Below are 22,479 nucleotides of genomic sequence, written 5' to 3' on the forward strand. Positions count from 1 at the left end.
GGCTCTCTGCCGTTTCCCCTCTCTCATTCTGTCTACTCTTTGTATCTTGGTTCTCTCCCTCTCCCAGTCTCTCTCTCTCTTTCTGTCTCCCTGATTCCCCTCCCAAGGACCGCAGGAGAATTTTGGGGATTTGATGCAAGAACAGCTCCAAGGAATAGCAGATTGATTTTCACACGGAAGGGGGCCCCAGAGCTCACATGGAGCTTAGGGAAATGGAGCTCGCAGTACACCTGAGCTTCGTTCCCGGTCCATGTTCCTGTGCAACCACTCAATATACTGGGAGACCCTGGTGTACACCCCAACATGGCCTATGGCTGCACAGCCCTCGCCCCAGCTGACGATTCCTGTCAGGTACCATGTGCTTCTGTACTTGGTGGAATGGGGGCCACCACTGTCACCCTGGCAGGCATCTTTGCTCCCATCCAGGTCGCCGGCACAGAACATGTTCTCTGTCAGTGCAGGGGCATTGATACTCCTTTTTGCTTTCTCCTCACAGTCCTGGTTCATCATTCTGGGCACGTTGATGGTCATGAGCTGCAGGGCTGTGGAGCCTTTGTAGAGGAGCTGACCCCAGCCGCTCACCGAGGAGAACCTGATATTGATGAGCGTTTGCTCAGATAACTTCTTGTCTGGCAAGCAGAGGGGCACCACATAGTCGGTAAAGTTCACTGGTGAGCTCAGGCGGAGCAGGATGATGTCATGGTCAGCCTGGCCTATCCTGTACTTATCAGGAACAATCATTTGAGCAATTGACCGTTCTTGTTCAGTGCCTTCCTCTTTGCCAAGGTCATGCTCACCTGAAAGGACACCAGTCATTATCGGGCTGGTGGTTGTTTGGTCAGGAAGTCTTTCCCCACCTAAAAGCCTGGCATGATGGCATTCTCATTTTGCCCGCCTAGAGCCAGACTGCAGTGGAATGGGGACATAATAGTCCATTTGGGATATATGGAAAGTGTGAGAGTGGGTCTCCCTTTGGATGAAGTGGATGAGACCTGCCCCAACTATTTAAAGAAAAAATCACTCAGAGTCTTTGCTCAGATGTTTGTTGCCCTTTCTAGGAGATAAGCTGAGACCATGTGGGAAGAGTGTGCCTGGAGGGTCCCTCCGGAACATGAGATGTTAAAAGGGTGGTAGGTTGCAGATAAGTGGGGGCCAGCAGGAAGAGGGATAGGAGCTGACAATCCTGCACTGGTCTCCCCAGACCGCATCTGACACACCTCTGCTGCCCTCTCACCTTAGGCTCTCTGCTTGCCTCACTGAGCCCTCCTCAACAGCGATTGCCTCTTGGCACAAGTGACAGCATCTCTCCCCCTGTGTCCTTTCTATGTTCGGGTCAGGAGTGGAAAAGAGGCCGAGGGGACAGTGGCCACAGGGGGAGAAGCCCTGTGAGCAGAGAGGTGGGCCCGGTGGGCAGACTGTGGGTCCTCTGAGCAAGCTCCTCTGGTCTGCAGATGAGGAGTGGAGTGTGCTGAATCCTCACTCCTTGCACCCTCATTCAAGGACTACCTTTGAGACAAAGACCACACCTACCTAACACCACCTTCACAGTCTTCCATGTAGAGTTTGGGTAGATTTTGTCGAAACAGTGGGCTGCCGAGACCACCCAGGTGGCATCCAACAACACCCCTCCACACAGCAGTTCCCCTTTCAGGGTCAACGCAGCCTGCACAGGCAGAGGAGACATGGAAGGTTACATTGCTCTCACAGGTTCCTTGATTTCTCACCTCCCCACACCCGCTTCAGGACAGCTCAGCCATTCATTTCTGAACTCCTGGCACCTTTGCAAATCCTGTCGTTGGCTTCATTTTGCACAGGTAAGGGGTCTCTCTCTCTCATCTAGCTGTTCCTGCCTCAGTAATTGGAGGGGCAAGAGCATTATGCTGAGGAGAAAGCTAGAATGCAGCTACTGTGGACTTGATTTAGACTCATGGTCCCCGCAGTGTGTCAGAGTAGAACTGTGCTTCAGTTTTCAAGGACTGATTTCCCCCCACTCCTTCTGAGGTGCTGGTGATTCGCAGCTGAGCATGGTAATGGTTATCCCTGCCCTGGCCCTCCACAGAATTACATAGTCCTTCCTATGGGAATGGGAGTCCTGATGGTGTAGTGGACGATGCACTCAGATGCTCACCACAAAGACAGCAGTTCAAATCCAGCAGCTACCCTGAGAGAAAAAGATGTGGATTTCTACTCTTATAAGCAATTACAGACTTGGAAACTCTCCAGAGCAGTTAGTTCTACCCTGTCCTGTAGGGTGGCTGTAAGCTGGCATCCTCTTCATGTCAGTGTGTGTGTTTCATTCTATATTCCCTAAAACTATACCATCGGGGACAGTAGTACTCATTTGACCATTGAGTAGCATGGAGATTGGGATCAACATCCTGAGGAGCAGTCTGACCCTTGAACAACAACATGAGTTTGAACTCTGCTGTCCACTTACCAGTTGATGTTTTCCAGCTGTGTCAGCACCAGGCTTATGAGTATCATCGTACAGATCCATGAGACACTGAGCACCCCTGAATTGCTCATCGGAGATGACTAGCACCACCCTGGGTTACCCACATCCTTGCAGGCTCTAAGCTCACTGCAAGAGCAACCGAAAAACTCTTATGCATCTTAATGGCCTGTGAAGGTCAGAGCATGTGATTCAAGGGCCACCTGCCTTTGTGTGGGAGTCCACTGACTGATCGGTGTTTTCATGTCCACTGATTCCACCAAATCCACCCTTGCATCTCAGTTCAAAGTGCTGTTGTGAGGATTAAATTATATCATATTCCAGTCTATGAAGCAACTCGTGTAGTTAGGCTGCAGTTTGAACCACCAGCTGCTCCGAGGTAGACCGATGAGGCTTTCTGCTTTCTGTAGGGTCCTTCTGAACCGGAATGTACTTGGGGACAGTGAGTTTGGGTGTGAGTTTGGGTGAGTCCTCATTCAAAAGTCTGCAACCACACCAGGGCCTGGACATTCATGGAGAAAACCAGCGATGAATGACAGGGTTCTGAGCAGCTCATCCGGCCAGTGGAGACTCACCTGCCATGGACATTCCCCTGGGGGACACAGCACGCCACCCACAATTCGACCTAGAGAGGCGCTGTTGTTTCTTTTTTCCAGGACAGGTATTTTCCCACATGGATATTTAACTGTGTAGAGCAAAAGTCAGTCAGACACAGGGGTTCATGAAGGAGAGATGCATTTGTGGATCAAGGGGCTCAAGGGCTTTCTACTCAGAGATCTGAGGCTGTGGCTTTCTGTTTCCCCTTTTAGTGCATAGCTGCTCCTTCCAGGAACTGGAGGGGAGGCCTTCAGGGCTCAGAGTGGGAGAGAGCTGAGCCCTACCCAGATGCCCCTTGATCGGGGACCCTGCTGGATTGGAGCTTGGGGAGAGGCTGTTGGGAAGCTGTCAGATGAAGAGATGGGGCACAGGCTGGTGTGGCAGGAGGTAGTCCTACTTCTTGAAAGTTAATCCTGCTGTGATTCTGTGGGCTCCCTCCACTAAGAGCCCTGGTGGACAGAGTAGAACTGCCCCAGGGTTCCCAAGCTTTTCTTTGTTATGGAAAGAGCCCAGGTGATTAAGCACTGGGCCACCTGGCTGTTTGAACCCAGCAGGGGAGATTTGTGGGAGTCTGCTCCCCTAGAGACTGGAACCCTGAAGCCCTCTGGGGCATTCTGCTCTGTCCTCTAGGGCTGCTGTGAGTGAGCCAACTCAGCACCAGTGGGGATCTTGGTGGAAGCAACATGTTTCTCTGGCCCAGAAGCTGGTGGGCTCAAACTGCAACCTTTCCATTAGTGATTGAATGTTTCAAAACCACACTGTCAGGAACCTTTTCTCAAAGCCAGCTTCTGGTACATTTTTCAGAGAAAAAAGGTTTGGCATGAATGGCCCAAAATGAACTAATATTGAGAACAATTGTAGTGCTGTTTTGGGGATGGGGGGATTTCATTTTAAAATATTTTTTCTGGATATATATGTATTTTTGTGGATATATTTGTATCTAAATATATTTATATATAACTTAATACATACTTTTGTAAAATATGTAGAATGAATGAATTTATTATTTACTATACACACACAGGGCCATTTTAACTATTTTTAAGTGTACCCTTTCACTGGTATTTATCCCCAAAGATGTTTCATCACCCTAACTGAAACTCGACCTTCTCTAAGCAAAACTCAACCATTTTCTCCTTGCCTTTTGCCTGGCTTCTGGGAAGAACTACTAAACTTTTGTCTTTATACAACTGTCTATTCTAGATATAAGGAACCATGGTGGTGTAGTGAGTTAGGCTTTGGGTTGTTGACTGCAAGGTTAGTAATTTGAAACCACTAGCTCTGTCTAAGAGAGAAAGATCAGGTTTGGTATTCTTATAAAGACTTACAGTCTCAGAAATCCACAGAGATAGTTCTACACTGCCTTGTAGGGTCACTGTTAGTCACAATTGACTGGGTGGCAGTTTATTTTTTCTAGATATTTCAAATAAGTAAGATCATATGCTTCATGTGTTTGCTATATATCTCTTAGCACAACATAGTGCTAGGTTTACTCCATTTTCTATGCCTCTGGTAGTTACATATTTGGTATCAACTTGAGACTATTAAGAGTAAAGGGGTGGAATTTAGCCTGTCAATCAGGTCACACCTTCATGACCTCATTTGAAGGCACTACAGAGATAAGTAGCTCACTGGAGGTGGGGCACAATGATACTCTCTTAGACACATTCCTGTTGACAAGCCATGTGGAGACACAGTGATGGATCCAGAGTCCTGGAGCTGGAGGAGCCACATGGAGACGCATACTAGGACTGAGATGCTTCTGCCACCACTGGATCCAGAAGACTTTCCACATACTGGCTTGTGATCTTTCTGCATTCAGCATCATTGCATCTGTTGCCTGAATCTAAAGAGGAATTTATGGTCTAGTTTTGACATAGGGGTAATATTGGACTTATGGACTAGGTCTGGACTGGGCTGGGATGTTTCTTAATATACAGTTTCTCTGTTATATAAATATCTGTCTTATACACAAATGAGTGTCTATGAATTGTTTCTCTAGCCAACCCAGACTGACACCCACCCACTCCACCACCACCACTACCACCACACCACCAATCTGCTCCAATAATGTTGTTGGGCCAGCGTGTAGGGCACACATGTTTTGAAGGGCGAGGGTAAATTTCACATGAGGAACATCCATCTCCACATGGCACAATTAGAAAGGGGTACCTCATTCACTCTTTGCATTTTAGTCCTGCTTAGTTAGTGTTTGCTTTGGACCATCTTTTTCATTTTCCTAAAAACGCTTCCCTTTGAAAAGTTTGGTTTCTTGAATTGTGCCACAGGTGTTCCAAACCCTGGGTCGGGAGTCAGTAGATCTAGGAAACCTTGGCAGAAGTCCTGAGGGGCTCTGGGAATCTAGGAGTGTGGAATTGATGTGAGGCTGACAGAGTCTCAGCCTGGTGCTCTGGGCCGACTTAGAAGAGAATCACCCAGCGAGCTACTTTCAGGGTGTTAGCAGCAGGTGTACTGTCTGCTCTGGTTCTGCTACACTATACATTGCAAGTTCTGATCACTGTGGAAGCCATCTGGGTTATCCATTCCCCATATGGATAAGATGTAAGGGCACTTGAAACGATAAACAAGTTACAAGATGTGCCTTCTCAATCAACTAGAAGAGACCTCCCCTCCCCACCACTCCCTGCCAGCCCTCTGTAGGTAGACGTTTTTCAGCTACTGATTGAGAGCTGGTTCCAGCTGGATCCCGGAGCATGCAACAAGAAAACCTTGGCCTCTTGATAAGTACTGGAGCATAAAACCAAGGAAAAAAACTCCCGAAACTACCCATTTGTGCTCCCATGGAGCCATTTCAGAAGCTGGAAGTCCACTGGCCAGACTATAGTCCTGCCTCCCCTCCCCACCACTCCCTGCCAGCCCTCTGTAGGTAGAAGTTTTTCAGTTACTGATTGAGAACTGGTCCCAGCTGGCTCCCCGAGCATGCAACAAGAAAACCTTGGCCTCCTGATAAGTGCCAGAGCATAAAGCCAAGGAACAAAATGCCCTGAAACTACCCATTTGTGCTCCCATGGAGCCATTTCAGAAGCTGGAAGTCCACTGGCCAGACTATAGTCCTGCCTCCCCTCCTCCACCTGGAAGCATGCCTAGCACCTCTGAAGCTACTGCACAGAGATCAGGTCCCCTATCCCCATATGCTTAAAAAGTCCCAATCTCTTTGCTCTGGGAGTCAGTGCTCCAAGAGAGGTCCCCTGTTCTCTTTCTTGTTAGACTGAACCTGAGGATGGGCTGTAGACCACTGAGCCCAAGAAAACTGGCCCCGTAAACTGAGTCTGGACATACTACGCTCTGACCTGCTCTTGGGTGGGAGTAGCCTTCTTGACCCTGGGTCCTTCTCTCTGCCTCACAATGCGACCAGCACCTAGTGGACGCTCAGTAGAGGTTATGCCATCCCGCCTCATCTTTCAGTCATCTGAGATAACAGACACTAGAACAGGACCTCGTCACCACCTCACCTGACTAACAGTAAGTAGCGAATGAGGCCCGATGGCATGCTGGGGAGCACTTCCTGGGAACCAGTTACCTGTGGGCTCACAGGACACCTCGTCAGCCATGAGCTTGTAGTCCTGGTGACATCTGCAGGAGCGCTTGGTCCCTGGGTTGTCACTGCAGTACTGTTGACAGCCCCCGTTTTCATTCAAACAGACCAGCTCGCTGTTTTTGTCTGAGAAGGAGAAGGGGGAGTGTGAGAGAGTCAGTTGTGAGGGGCTGCCTCTGCCCTGGAGGAGAGGAACAGTTTTCTTCTGGACAGGAGGAGGCGCTGTGGCCAGCAGAGACTGAGTTTGGCCTAGCCTTGGCGCTAGGGTTGGAGCTGCATGGTCGGCACTCTTGGGGGTGGGGGAGAGCTGACATCATCTCAGCATCCCTGTGAGTAGGGGAGAAGGGTTGGCTGGACGGTGTGTGGGGAATAAAGGAGTAACGGTAGGAAGGAAGGAATGATGGTGTTTCAGGAATGAAGGGCTGATGGTGTTTGTACTTCCCAGGGTCACTAGGTGATTGGCAGGACACCTGTGTCCTTAGTCTTTCGGTAGCTATTGCTGGGCTGGGATCATTGGAAACGATGCCAGGGCCGTCCTTGTCTCTCACGTAGACTATTTGCATTTGGTTAATTCAGTGATCCCAGGTTGTCTTTACCATGACCCAAATTCCAACCACCAGAGGCACGAGATAGTAGGTTTATGGAGACTGGACTTCACAGTGAAGTTCATCAGGGCACACGGTGGGGAGGTGTGAGTAGAAGTGTTTGTGTTCAGGCAGGAAGATGATGCTGCCCTGATGAATTCAGGGAAGTAAGAAGGCAGCACTTAAATATGTTTTCGTTGCCCACCACACACAAAAACAATGGTGGAAGTTGATCATCTAAGATGCTAATGTAGCTAGTTGGGGTTCCTCTCTGATTTAGCGTTCATTGCTTCGTGTGAAAATTGAAAGCAAGGAAGGCCTAACATAAACATATGTTTCTGATTATTTAAAAATACTGTCTTGTACCTGGAACCCTGGTGGTGAGTGGTTGCTCATCGGGTTGGCAGTTCAAAACCAGCAGCAACTTCATGGAAGTAAGACTTATCTTTCTACCCCAGTAAACAGTTATCATCTTGGAGACCCACAGGGGTCATTATAAGTCAGCATTGACTCAATATCAGTGAGTTTTTTTTAATAACTGCCATATAAAACCACAGTATGATAATCTTCACATCTAGAACTCAGATTCTCTGAACTGATAGACCTAATACAAGACTGGGATCAGGAGGTCCAAGATAAATTCTGGGTGATTATTTTGATTGTGACCAGTAATTTATTAAAAATATTGTTTTTCCTCATTAGGAAGAAATACCAGTAGTAGACATATGTCTGGAAGCCGGACAAAGAAATGCCTCCAGTTGTTTGGGGAAGGAAAAAAATGTATAGAGCTAGGATGAGTCTCAGCGATCCTGTGAACCCTTAGAAACTCTGTAAAATTTTTGTGTACCTGTGGCTTTCTTTGGTTCTTGTATTTGTAAGGTTCTCTACACCTAAGGGTGTATTTCAGAGATCCTAGAAAAGCAGTAGAGGGTGATATTGGGGCCTTCATGCTCGGTTGAGGGGAGGAAATAAAAGAAGAAAGCCCCCAGTGGGATGGATTGACACATTGGCTACAACAGTGGTCTCACACATAGGAACAACTGTGAGGGTGGCACAAGACTGGGCTGTGCTTTTTTCTGGGGTGCATAGGGTCACCACGGGTTGGAACCAACTTGATGGCACCTACCAACATCAACAGCAACAAAAGTAACATTTGCAGAAAAAGCAATGATGGCCCAGTGGTAGAATTTTTTCACATGAGATGCACAGGTTCAACGCCCAGTCAATGCACCTCATATACAGTCACCACTTATTTGTCAGTGGAAGTTTGTGTGTTGATGATGTGGAACAGGCTTTAGCAAAACTTCAGGACTTTAACAGACTAAGAGGAAAGGCCTTGCGGTCTGTTTCCAAAATCTCTATAGATCACAATGGTCTGATCCATAGTTGCTCATCAGGATGGCTCAAAACAAGGTCATGGACCTTTCTGTTGTTCAGGAGTCACCATGAGTTGGAGCAGAACAACAACCACTATAGAAGAGCCCGAGAACCATTGGTCTAATCCCAGTGTAGCAGGAGAACCCGAGGGAGGGTCCTTCTGACACCATGTCTTGTTGTTGTTGTTAGGTGCTATCAAGTCCGTTCTGAAACAGACACCCTGCACACAACAGAGGAAAACACTGTCTGGACCCAAAACATCTTCATAGTTGTTTTGTTTAGATCAGTAATTGCAGCAATTGTGTCAATCCATCTAATTGACAGTCTTTCTATCTTTCTCTGCCCTTCCACTCTACCAAGCCTGATGTTCTTCCCCAAGCACAACTCCCTTCTACTTAACCAAGCACGAGGAGACAAAGTCTTGACGTCCTCTCTTCCAAGGAGCTTCCTCATAGGCAAGAACAAAGGCAGGGAGGCTGCTTCCTCTGAAGGATTCTCCATAATCATGGGCCCATTTTGGGTGGCCTCTCAGGGTAGTCTTAGGGGCCTGAGCAACAGCTTCCTTTTGCATACCGATGAGACCTGCTGGAGAGGCTGGGGCTTTGGAATTCCTTAAATTAATATTTATCCAATATTCCTTATTCAGGGAATGTCTCTAGGAACTTGGTATCCTCAACTCTTTAGGACTGACAGAGTTCAGAGTTTGGGTGTTGTGGTAGTTCCATAATTTCATGTGGACTTGAAGTGTGGGAGTGGAGTCTAGCCTGTCAATCAGGTCACAGCCTGATGGTGCTTACTTGTGGGTGTGACCTCCTCATAAGGAGGGTCTTGGGAACTTCCCCCTCTCTCTGCCCTCACCTTCCTGCTGTTGAGTCACTTGGAGAGCTGCCAGAGCCACTACCATTGGATCCATGGGACTTTGCACCCACCAGCCAGTGATGTTCCTGCATTCTGCATCATTGTTTGTGACTGTATGAGTCTGAAGAGGAACTTATGGACTAGTGTCAAACTTGTGGACTTGAGTTGGACTTGGCTGGGATGTTTGCTTGATATATATATAATTAGTTCTTGATATAAAGCTCTCATTGCACATGTATGAGTATCACTGGATTTGTTTCTTAGTCAACCTGGTCTAACACTGATGTCAAGTCATGTAGTGAGTACATAGCTTTTACAACCAATAAGTACATAGACTTCTTAGCAGGATAACAGTGTGGGATGGAGTGTTGTGGTGAGAGTTTGATTTTAGATGTGTGCATAGTAACTGTGCCAGGATGGAGCCCATCTCAAAGTAATTGAGAATAAACTTTGATTTTCTCTCTTTTTCTCGATGGTTTATTATGCACCTACTCAAGAATTCTGGTCAGATATATACATATATGACAGGGACATTTGAGTAATAGATGATCACAATTTGTGCCCTATGAGGTACCCAGGTCTGGCGTCTTTCCTTCCACTGCCCCTCACAGCTTCTGCATGTCCCTGAGTTCCAGGGAAGACGAGAAGGAGCCAAGAAGGGAGCAGGTATACTGTCTCTCCAATCGCTCCCCCAACATCACATCCACAGAGCAACCAGGGGCTCCCCTTGAAAGCAGATGTGTCCCAGCAAAGCGCACTCAATATCAGAACATACACTTGTGCAGGACAGAATTAACCTTGCCCAGAAAGAGGCTTCTGTCCTCAACCCCTGCAGGGTCATCCTTAAGCCCTTTGGAGTAATCAGCCTAAGAAGAGTGTCTTTGGTTACCTGGGGACCTTGGGCCACACTGTATGGCCTAGGCCAGGGCTATAGAACCTTTTTATCTGCCAAGAGCCATTTGGATATTTACAACATCATCTCAAGAACCATTCTGTTCAAGTATTAATTAACTCAACCAGAAGATGATAGCTAGAATGACTTCTCTTTGGTGAAATATAATGTTAGCAGATCTTGCTGATTATTGGGCTGGATGTTCCCAGCCCTGGTCTGGTCGTATTACCTGAACTGCTGGAGGAGCTGGAGAGAAGGTCAACCCCACGGGTTGCCTATGTGTACACACATACAACTATTATGTATGTATACATACGCATATACCTATGTATATGTGACTATGCTATGCATATGTGACTGAGCCCCAATTTAAGACTCTGAACACCAAGGCCCATGTTAGCGCCCTTGATTGGCAATGCACCTTGTTACTCATCAGCACTGTCCACAGCTCCACTGGGCGATGACAACAGGTAGCTTTGTGCTTTTACCCTCCTGCACTCTTACCCATGTGCCTCTTCCCTTGACAGATTTTTAATATGCATTTCTTGACTCTAATGAACTTTATCCGAAAGTATAACAGCTTCTCTTGGATTCTATCAACCTTTCTAGCGAAGCATCAAACTTGAAGGGAGTCTTTTGGAGTCTTAAACTTGTCATTGGTGTCAGAGGTAAGTGTGCTGTTGGAGGCCTACCAGATTTTGAAATACTTTAATATTTGAAGGTCAAAAAAATCCCTCTGTAATAACAAGGAGCGATGGCACAATAATAATACCAAGCAAAGTTTGCCAAATTGTCTAGGCTGGTGGGATATGTAGGCTGTAGGAAGTGATGAGGTGAGTCTCACCTGTCCTCTCTGTGCATATCAGAAGGACCCAGTGCCAGGAGGCTGAGATTTTTATACTTCTCAGAAGTGGATGTGGGGTAATAAAGTATGAGAAGTGTCATCTGAAAATTCAAGATTGAAGACGGGCACATTGGAAGTTCACCTAAATCACTATCTGACCAGAGCTCAACTCTGGCTGGACCAGTCCCTCTACTGAGGATGTTCACTCAGAAGCTCTCTTGATCAGGTGGGCTGGCTCCCATCAGTTTCCCAGGGACCCCGCTCTGTAAATTATGGGATGGGAAGTAGGGGCTTACTTTTCTCACAGTTCCGACCCTCAAAGTCCTCTAGGCAGAAGCAAATGTAATATTGTAAGTCGTCCATACAGGTGCCTCCATTCTGGCATGGATTTGAAGCACATTGGTTTCCATCTGTGGAAAGAGTTGTTGTTCCTGAGTATGTGGAAGAGAACGGGGATGTGGCAGGGGGGCAGGTGGGTGGGGCCAAAATAAGTAAAGGATTTGCTTACTCACCAGTGTAAGAACGCCAGAACTGGTTCTGAGGAAATGAGAGAAAATCATATGAGACACATAGTCACCCAAAGGAAACATTTACTGCATGGAATTCATGGTGTGGACCAGAGTGGGTGGGCGGGGGGCTTCTGATTGTGGCCCTTTGTGATGGATTGAGGACACTGGGGAGGTTTCCTGTGGAGATGAAACAGTGCTTTCCTGCTTTTTCCCCTGCCCTCAGAGGCTCTTTGTCCCTATTCCAAATTAGAACATCCAGGTTTTAGCCCTAACCCTTAGTGGTCACACTTTGGGCTGCTAACCTCAAGGTCAGTCATTTGAAAGCCCCAGCTGCTGCAAGGGAGACAGAGGAGAGTTTCTACTCTTGTTCCGAGTTGCAGTCTTGGAAACCACCGGGGCAGTTCTGGTCCCTCCTGTAGGGTACCCATGAGATGGAATTGACTCCATGCAAGTGGGTTTGAGTTTGAGCCCTGACCCTACTGCCTGTGAAACTAGACCAAGTCATAAAACCTGTCTGTGTCTCCACTTTCTTCTTTGATGATTATGTCCAACTTGATCAATTAATGCAGTAAGGTATAGAGAAGTATTTTATCATCTGCAAAAGCCAATCAAATCAGCTACTGTCAAGCCAGCTCTGACTCGTGGAGATCCCATGTCGTACAGAGTAGAGCTGCTCATAAGGTTTCCTTCAGGGAAATCTTCAGGAAAGCAGATTTCCAGCCCTTTAGTCACGGTGATGCTCCGTAGGCTCCAACTCTCAACCTTTAGGCTGTTATTGTTAAGTGCCGGGAAGTCACTTCTAACCCACAGCAACACGCTGCAAAGCACACAGAATGCTGCCTCAGGAAACCCTGGTGGCACAGTGGTCTGTCTTGTCCTGCAATCCACAAGATCCATACTTCAAAAGCACAAATCTCAGCCTAGTCGGGTGCCCTCATCACAATTGTTCACTTGGATCCCATCATTGCAACCACTGTGTCAGTCCATCCCCTTGGCACTCTTCCTCTTCTTTGTTGACCCTTACTTCACCAAGCTTTGTGTCCTTCCTTTTCCAGAGACTAGCCTCGCTTAACATGCTTCAAGTAACTTAGACAAAGTCTCACCATCTTCCCTATTAAGGAGCATTCTGGCTGTACTTCTTCCAAGACAGATTTGTTTGTTCTTCTGGCCGTTCATATACTTCCAATTTCTCACCAACACCATAATTCAAATGCATCCATTAATCTTCAGTCTTCTCTACTCATTGTGCTGTTTTCACAGGCATCTGTTGTTTGGAGGCATTGAGTCAGCTCTGACTCATAGGGACTCCATGTATAACAGAATGAAGCAAGGCCGGATCCTGGGCCATCCTCACAATTGTTCTAATGTGTGAGCCCTCTATGGCAGCCGTTGTGTCAGTCCATCTCATTGAGGCCCTTCCTCTTTGTGGCTGCCCCTCCACATTCCCAAGCGTGATGTCTCTATCCGGGCACTGTTCTCTTCCGCTAACGTGTCCAAAGTACATGAGACCAAGTCCCACCATCTTTACCTCTAGAGAGCGTTCTAGCCATACATCCTCCAAGACATATCTGTTTGTTCTTTTGGCAGTCCATGTACTTTCAATAATCTTTGCCAACCTGGTAGCTCAAAATGCATTAGATTTTCTTCATTCTTTCTCATTCAGTGTCCAACGTTCACATGAGCATGTGACGATTGGCTTAGTCAGGTGCACTTAGTCCTTAGAGTGCTATCCTTACTCGTCTAGTTTAAGGAGGTCTTATGCAGCAGTGTGCTTTCATGACTGCTGATTCCGTGAACATTGATTGTGGCTCCATGTGAAATGCAATGCTTGACCACTTCAGCCCTTTCTCTGTTCATCCTGATTTGGTCTATTGGTCCAGTTCTTAGGATTTTTGCTTTTCTTTACATGGAATTGAAATTCAACCTGAAGGCACCCTTTGATTTCCATGACTATGTCCTCCTACTTTTAGCAAGCAGAGTTTCATGTGCGTATCACATGTTGTTAACAAGTCTTTCTTCAATCCTGAAGGCTCCTTTTGCTTCACATAGTCCAGCTTCTCAGGTTGCTTGCTCAGTGTACAGACGGAATAAGTATGATAAAAGGATGCAACCCTGATGCACACGTTTTCTGACATTCAGCCATGCGGGAACCCTTGCTCTGCTTGAAAGACTGTCTCTTGGTCTCCACACTACACCCCATGAGCACCATGATGTGTTCTAGAATTCCTATTCTTCACAAAGTTATCCCATAGTTTGTTGTGATCCGTACAGTTGAATGTATGTGCACAAAAAACGCCAGCAACATCTTTGTGGTATTCTCTCTTTTTAACTAAGATTCAACTGGCATCATCAATAATATCCCATGTGCTTCATCCTTTTCTGAATCGTACTTGTATTTCTGACAATATGCTGCCAAGTTACTGCTGCAATTGTAAACTTATGTTATGGAAAAATTTACTTGAAATTGATATTAATGATGTTCTTCAAGATTTGTACACGTTGTTGGGTAACTTATCTTTGGACTGAACACAATTAAGGATATCTACCAAAAACCTTGACATGGATGGTAAGTGCTTCTGGTGCTTCGTCAGCTTGTGAAATCATTTCTTTGATATCTGTCCATTCCTGGAGTCTGATTTTCAGATGGATGCAAACCATTTGTGTTACACAGTATTCTACAAACTTCAAAAACCTGAAGCTAAAACTCACTGACATTGAGTCAATCCCAACTCATGAGGTTACTAGAGGAGAGGGTGGAACTGCCCTTTAGTGATTTTTGAGGCTGTAAATTTTTATGCGAGCAGAATGTCTCAGCTTTCTCCCAAATAAACTTCAAAGAACTGTACAATAAAATTAATTGTTGAGGTACCTGTTTACCTAGAACTTATATCTCACAGTGTTGTTGTAAGGATAAAATGAAAGAACATGTTGAAAATGCTTTGAAAAATTAAGTGGTATGCAAATGCAACACCCCCAACACACACACACACACACACACACACACACACACACACACACACAGCCTTCCAGGTGATCCTGTCTGATAAGTGAACTTATAGGACAGAGTAGAATAGCTCTGGTTCGTTTCTGGGACTGTAATTCATTCTGGGGGAAAACCATCTCAATGATCTCTGCTGGAGTGGCTAGTGGGCTCAAACTAGTAATCTGTTACTTAGCAGTGAAATGCATAACTCATTCTGCTACCCAGACTCTTTATACAAATGCAAGGTATGAATCTCTTCAACCTATGTGGGAAGAAAAATGTTACATCTGTCACAAATTGTTCTGTCATGGTAAGGGTGACATGTGTCATGATGTGTTGTTTGTGAGAAAACACACATGACCAGTATCACTAGCAAACAAAAGTCATGAAGGTCTACAGCACAACCTCCCCAGGAACTCCTGGTCCTGTGCCCATCCTGCTAAGAGAGAACATTGGAACCTGTCTCTGAACCCACAAGTGCTTGTCTCCATCATAACCTGAGCTCAGGCTACTGATCAAAATCTTCAAGCGGATGTCATATAACTTACACATGTATCTTATAGAAACCAAACCAAAAATCAACACTGCCATCACATCAATGTTGGTTCATAACACCCTATAGGACAGGCTTCAACTGCCCCAATGGGTTTCCCAGTGTGTAACTCTTTCCAGGAGTAGAAAGCCTCATCTTTCTCCCAATGAGCAACTGGTGAGTTTGAACTACTGACCTCATGGGTAGCAGCCCAGGCAGTATAGAACTAACTATGCCACCATGAAGATGGCGTTCACCATGCTGCCAAAGCACAGCAGGAGGCCTCCCTGTAGGCAAGGTAGAAAGTGGGCCTCTCAAGGGTGAAGAGTCCCTTCGTGTGGCACAGGCCGACCCTGATTCTTCAGGGGGCATGGGAGGGTCTTCCTTGGAAAAGCAAGGTACACATCAAGTGTGCATGTCAAAATGAGGGTGCGTGGTGTGATAGGAAGTAGAGAGTGTGTAATGCAGGGGAGGTTGTCTCTGAACACCGGAGGTGGTATAGGTGACACTGGGAGCTCTGACTGAGGAGAAGGAAGTCATCCTTTGGGAAGAGGAGCAGTCCAGACTGGAGGGGGTGGGGACACTGGCAATGTGTATGCATTTCCCTCGGTGAGGAGCATGCCCAGCCCAGCCACAGAGAAACCTGGACTTCAATGGAAGAAGCATCCCTGAAGCATCCTCTGGTGCAGTCCCCTTTCTAGCAGCTCAGAGAAGATATCCCGACACCGTTCAAGGCAGAGAGAGCTGACGGCACCCTCTTTGATGAGGTACTTACGGTCCTCTCTAGGATCTGGAAGATCTCCCTGACTTCCTCAAAGGAGCACTGTTCCTCATAGCACTCCCTCTCCAGTGACCCTGCCCACATTTCTTCAAAAAACTCGTTGGCTCGCCTTTGCCTGTGCAGGATGCTGTTGGCCTCCTCCTGCCTTATGAAGACTGAGAAACGGAAAATACACGAAAGTCACAGCCAGTTTCCACACCAAGATGGCATGGCCACCATTCACACAGATGACTTCCTGTTTAGCAATGGGAACCATAGTAGAGCATCCAGTTTGCAGAAGGCAATGGATAACAGTGAAAGCCCAAACCCATTTGCAGATTCTCCACCTGGAAAAAGCCTCCATTGAATGCCTTCTGACCATTTATCAGCAGGAGTTCTGGTAGTGAAATGCATTACATCTTGGGCTTCTAAACTCAAGGTTAGCAGTTCAAAACAACCAGTCCCTACTTGGGGAAAGATGGGGCTTTCTACTTCTGTAAGCTGTTTGAGTCTTGGAAACCAACAGGACCAGTTCTAGCCTATCCGATAGAATCTCCATGAATCAAAATGGGTGGCATGGCTGTGAGTTTGGGGTCTTGCTTTGTTGGGGTGGTTGTTTTATTGTCATTCAACAAGGATGTGACAAGTCTTGCCTTCAGGTAGAGTGCATTGGGAAGTAGATTACCTCCACGCGTCTAGCCAGCCCAGGGAAGAGCACTCTCCCCTCAGTGCTTGCCTGCTGTGTCTGTGATGGAGAGTATAGTACTTGGGTTACATAGTTCTGAGTCAATCATGTCTTGACTGCCTTCTTCAGAGGGCCCTGGACCAATTGGGTAAGCTCTTCTGTCTAACATATTGCCCATGTCCCATCCATTTCCAGCTTTTGTAGCCCCACCTATAACTGGAATATTGATCTGGTTCCAATCATATGTGTATGACAGCATCTTCTGCCCTCCCATGGTCTTTCCTGGTCTCTGAATCTCAGCAGACCCACAGACACCATTGTGGCCTGCTTCTCACAGCCTTTCTCAGCTGGATGAGATATCTTTGTCTTGTCTATTTCCTGGTGAAGACTTAATTGAAGTTCTCTTTAAATTACATTTGAGATTTGGGGTCTCTTTTGTACCCTGGCAGGTGCTTCCTCCGTGCTCAGGCATGTCAGAAGGCTCGACTGCAGGTTCCCTCAGCAGGTTTCTCTGTCTCTGTTGGCCCAGGGATGGAGGGAAAGGGCATATTCTACCAGCCTGGTCTGATCCTCAGTTGACATGTGACTTCTTGTGCATGTCCACAGACGTGCTCTATGTTACAGCTCTTACAGTGAACATTTATCAAGGAACTTCCATCCTGTCATTTCCTCTACCTTCTGTTGTATATTGGATAAGTCATGGGAGTGCTAACTTCAGGAAAGCCGTTTGAACCGACCAGCAGCTCCTTGGGAGAAACTCTGGTCTTCTCTTCTTAAGGGATTTATCCTTTCATAGTGTTACTTTCTTGAAAACCAACAGGCGCAGATCTACTACTCTATGTTACAGAGTCACTGTGAGTCAGAAGTGACTCAATGGCAGTGAGTTTTTGTTTTTTTGTCCAAGCCTCATCTATTGCCTAGAAATATACTTATGCTTATAAATAGAATTTAAAGAAAAATTCTCCATTTACCTTATTAGAGAGCACGTTACATGCTTATCCTAATCAGAAGCCCGCGTTAAAAAATCAAAGCAAGTACCACATAGTGTCCTAAAGGACCTGATTTTAAATTAGACTAAACTGCTTCTCACTGTTAATAGCTGAATAATTCATTTGTGGTTGAAAGTGACTTTCAGAGAATCAGAAAAAAAGTCTAAGCACAAAAAGGTACCACATTATTATTGTGGAGATTTGGGGAAAGAGAACAAAAGAGAACTAAGAAGAAAATTTCAAGTCATGGTCCTCTAAATATTTCCTTTGTTGCCATGAGTCAGAGTCATGATAAGGAAGGACAATGTGTAGCAAACATGAACTTCCTCAGATGCAAGACGTGCTCTCTTTGGACACGTGGCACGTAGTGCAGCGTAGGGAAAAACTGCCCTCAAGCTGATGCTGAGTGATAGCAACCGTACAGGATAGGGAAGGGGTGCCCCTGGGAGTTGCTGAGACGGTAACGTTTAGGGGAGCAGAAAACGATCGTTCTCCTTTGGAGTGAGTGATGGTTTCAAACTGCTGACCTTGTGGATCGCAGCCCAATGCATAACCACTAGTGGACCTACTTCAGAGCTCCTCATTTCAAATATGTTGTATCATGATTTGGAGGAAAAGTTTCAGAGCAATTGCAGATTTTTTTTTATAAATCATTTTATTGGGGTTCATACAACTCTTATCACAATCCACACGTACATCAGTTGTGTAAAGCACACTTATACATGCGTTGCCCTCATCATTCTTCACACTGGCTTTCTGCTTGTGTTCCTAGAATCAGCTCCTAATTTCCTTTTCCTCTCCCTCCCTCCCCGTTCCCCCTCCCTCATGAACCCTTGATAATTTATAAATTATTATTTTATCTTAGCTTACATTGCCTGGCATCTCTCTTCACCACTTTTCTGTTGCCTATCCCCCCAGGGAGGAGGTTATATGTAGATCCTTGTGATCGGTTCCCTCTTTCTATACCCCCTTCCCTCCCGTTATTGCCACTCTCACTGCTGGACCCCACTGCTGGGGTTCATCTGTCCTGGATTCCCTGTGTTTCCAGTTCCCATCTGTACTGCTGTGCATCCTCTGCTCTCACCAGGTTTGCAAGGTAAAATTGGAATCATGATAGTTGGGGGGAGGAAGTGTTTAAGAACTAGAGGAAGGTTGTGAGTTTCCTTATTGCTACACTGAACCCTGATTGACTCATCTTCTCCCCACTAGTCCTCTGCAAGGGATGTCCAGTTGTCTACAGTTGGGCATTGAGTCCCCATCACCTGCTCCCCTCATTCATGACGATATGATTCCCACCCACCCCCCGCCTTTGGTGCTTGAGACCTGGTCCCCTTGGCCCTTCATGATTCCACTTGTTAGTGTGCTGCTTCCATGTGGGTTTTGTTGCTTCTGGGCTAGATGGCCGCTTGTTTACTTTCAAGCCTTTAAGACCCCAGATGCTATATCTCTCAGTAGCCGAGCACCATCAGCCTTCTTCACCACACTTACTTATGCACACATTCGTTTTCAGCATTTATATGGGGAAGGTGATCACACAATGATAATTTTTTTCTTTGTTGTCTGCTACATGATCCTTTCATCACCTCGTGATCACACAGGCTTGTGTGCTTCTTCTCTGTAGATTTTTTGCATCCGAGCTAGTTGGCCACTTACTTGTCTTCAAGCCTTTAAGACCTGAGATGCTATATCTTTTGATAGCCAGGGAGAGGGCAGACCACACTTAGGGAGGTACATGTAAGTCCTACATAAAGAAGGAGAAGGGGCCCAGGTGTAGGGAGAATCGGGATGGGGAGAAACTGAGTTGCAGATTTTTTTTTGACTCAACAATCAGACACATTTTGATTGGGGGTTGATTGACTGCCCCACAATATCCTCCGTTCAGAGCGCCTCTTTACTGCCACGTTATCTGAAGCCCATGAACTAGATCTTGAAGCAGAGTGTTTGCCAGCTTGTTTCTAGATGTGAATGACCCCAGAACAACCCTAGGTCCTTAAAAATCATGATAAGAATGACAGTTGCTTCTGTGTGCATGGACTTTGCTGCTTGTTTAGCACTGTGTCAAACTATCTCCCATTCAGTTCTGACATCCTATGAGGAAATCAACCAACCAAACAGAAAACCAGACTCACTGCCATAGAATCAATTCTGCCTCACGGTGACCCTACAGCACAGGGTGGAGCTACCTCTGTGGGTTTTCTGAGACTGTAAACCTCTAACAGAGTAGAAAGCCTCTTCTTTCTCCAGAGGTGTGACTTGTGGGTTGGAACTGCTGACTTTGTAGTTAGCCATTCTTAACCCACAGAACCCCCATAGCAACATGGATCTTTTTATTTTACTTAAAAAAAATCATTTTATTGGGGGCTCATGCAGCTCTTATCACAATCTATCCATTGAGTCATTTGTATATTTGTATCCGTCATCATTTTCAATTCATTTTCTTTCTATTTGAGCCCTTGGTATCACCTCCTCATTTTTCCCCCTCCTCATTTCCCCCCTCTTTCCACACCCTTCCTCCTTTAAGAACCCTTGATAATTCATAAATTATGATTTTTTCATGTTTTACACTGACCAATTTCTCCCTTCACCCACTTTTCTGTTGTTCATCCTCCAGGGAAAGGATTATTTGTAGATCACTATGATCAATTCCTCCTTTCTCCTCCCACCTTCCCATCCTACTCCCCACCCCCACCCCAACCTGGTATCACTACTCTCATTGTTGGTTCTGAGGGGTTTATCTGTCCTGGATTCCCTGTGTTTCCAGATCTTTTCTGTACCCATGCACATGCTCTGGTCTACCTGGATTTGTAAGGTAGAATTGGGGTCATGATAGTGGGGGAGGGAAACATTAAAGAATCAGAGGAAAGTTGTTTCATTGGTGCTCTCCTGTACCCTGACTGGCTCATTTCTTCCTTGTGACCCTTCTGTAAGGGGATGTCCAACTGTCTACAGATGGGTTTTGGTTCTCCTCTCTGTACTCCTCCTCATTCACATTGATAAGATTTTTTTGTTCCAGGTCTTTGATGCCTGATACCTGATCCCCTCGACACCTCATGATCACACAGGCTGGAGCGCTTGTTCCATGTATGCTTTCTTGCTTCTCAGTTATATGGCCACTTGTTTATCTTGCTTTAAGACCACATACTCTATATCTTTTGGTAGCCTGCCACCATCAGCTTTCTGCACCATATTTGCTTATGCTCCCGTGTTGCCTTCAGCCTTTGGTTTGGGAAGGTAAGCAACATGGAATGCTAGGTTATTACAACAAAGTGTTCTTGTGTTTAGGGAGTACTTGAGTAGAGGCCCAATGTCCATCTACTACCTTGATATTTAACATATAAATATATGTACATAGATCTTTTCCCCTATTGTTATATATAAATATATTTATGTATGTACACGCCATTATTTAAACCTCTAGAAATGTCCTTTGCCTCCTAGTTCTTTCCTCTTATCCCACTATCATGTTTGGCCTTCATTCAGGTTTCATGAATTCCTCTTGGTTTCATGACCCGTGATCAAGTTCAACCAGGCATCCTGTGACCTCTTCGCCGTGGATTTTCAATCACTTGTTGTTCCCTTGTCCTTTTGTTTGTTAATGCACACTTCCTTTCCTCATCGCCCCTCTCCCATGCCCCTCACCCCCACCCCATGCCAGAACCATCAATCCCATTTTTTTCTCCTCTGGATGGTTGATCTTGCTTATCTTAACAGGGATCTTATATGAGAAAGCAAGCTCAAAACCAAAGCTCACTGTCATTGAGATGCCTCTGATGCATAGCGACCCTAAAAGACAGGGTAGAATTGCCCATATGGGTTTTTGAGGCTCAACTAGTTGGCAAGAGTAGAGGGGCACAGTGTTCTACTTTAAACCAGCTGGTAGATTCAAACAGCAGACCTTACAATTAGCATCCCTACACAGAACCACTATGCAAGTAGTGCTCCTCATGCCACCAGGACTCCTTTCTTAGGAAACAGGGGAAGTAAAATTTTGCAAATGGAGGAATCAAAGCCTAAAGAAACTAAGTGACAAAGTGAGGGCCCTAGCAGTGGGTAGGTGAGTAGGGGTACCCAGGCAGCTTTCCCTCACATGGTCCTACCAAGACCCAGGGCACAAGCACAGTCTGGAGCTGACTCCTGCCACCCTGTGGACAGCCCAGCATGAAAGCACAGTCACCATGCCTCACTCTGAACTTGCCCCAGATCCTGTACCGTGAATCCCACTTCCTGGTGCCATGTTCCTCCAGATTGGCCAGAGAAGCACCACCAGATTTGAAGAGGTCTTTGAAAAACATTTCTGTGATCCTGTGTCATGGAGAACAATTTCCCCCCAGTGCTTAGCAAGTGTTTCTTGGAAAGGAAAAACGGGATCAGATCAGAGCCACAGACAATGCTTATGGGGAGCAGGAAATTCAAGGACAAAGTTGCTGTTGCCCTTCTCACAAGTTTATATGGGGGTGCTGTCAAGACTTACCTGCAGTCAGAGATGGCTGCAACCCGAACAGAAAGCAGAGCAAAGCCAGTGTATGGACTTGGGAAACCATGATGAAATCCCAGCAGTGTCATTCCCTGTCTGTTGACAATTCCAGATGGAAGCTGTTGGATCAAAGTTCTCAGCCTTAAAGGCAGAGAGAGGATGAGATGGGAGGAGCAAGAGGAAGAAATCACCCAGTAAAACATACAGACTTGAACGCTACATTGGATTATTCATTCTAGGTTTGTCGTTGCTAACTAACCTGCTATAGCAAAATACCTTAAAGCAAGTGGCTTTAGAGAACAGAAATGGACTAACTTATGGTTCGCGAATCTGCTGTTGATTTTGTTGGTGCCCTTGAGTTGGTTCCAACTGATTGCGACAGTATGT

At 46.1% G+C, this 22,479-nt stretch overlaps 1 protein-coding gene across 1 annotated transcript; it reads right to left on the minus strand.

The window, feature by feature from the left end:
* Nucleotides 1–204: 204 nt before the first annotated feature.
* Nucleotides 205–22,159, minus strand: LOC142460811 (coagulation factor VII-like). The gene is made up of 8 exons (XM_075562591.1): nucleotides 22,090–22,159; nucleotides 15,960–16,120; nucleotides 11,673–11,697; nucleotides 11,457–11,570; nucleotides 6,591–6,731; nucleotides 3,028–3,137; nucleotides 1,531–1,663; nucleotides 205–797 (listed from the first exon to the last, which is right to left on the minus strand). Exons 1-8 carry the CDS (start codon nucleotides 22,157–22,159, stop codon nucleotides 205–207), a joined length of 1,347 nt encoding a protein of 448 aa, XP_075418706.1.
* Nucleotides 22,160–22,479: the final 320 nt, after the last annotated feature.

This window comes from Tenrec ecaudatus, chromosome 11 (genome assembly GCF_050624435.1).
Source record: "Tenrec ecaudatus isolate mTenEca1 chromosome 11, mTenEca1.hap1, whole genome shotgun sequence".
Taxonomy (NCBI): Eukaryota; Metazoa; Chordata; class Mammalia; order Afrosoricida; family Tenrecidae; genus Tenrec; species Tenrec ecaudatus.

What these genes read in the sequence shown, in the direction of transcription:
- LOC142460811 (XM_075562591.1), bottom strand. Translation starts at nt 22,159, where the DNA reads ATGGTTTCCCAAGTCCATACACTGGCTTTGCTCTGCTTTCTGTTCGGG. An exon ending in GCAGCCATCTCTGACTGCAG is followed by an intron (nt 16,121 to 22,089) that starts GTAAGTCTTGAC and finishes TCCGTTTCTCAG; the next exon opens with TCTTCATAAGGCAGGAGGAG. An exon ending in GTTCTGGCGTTCTTACACTG is followed by an intron (nt 11,571 to 11,672) that starts GTGAGTAAGCAA and finishes CTCTTTCCACAG; the next exon opens with ATGGAAACCAATGTGCTTCA.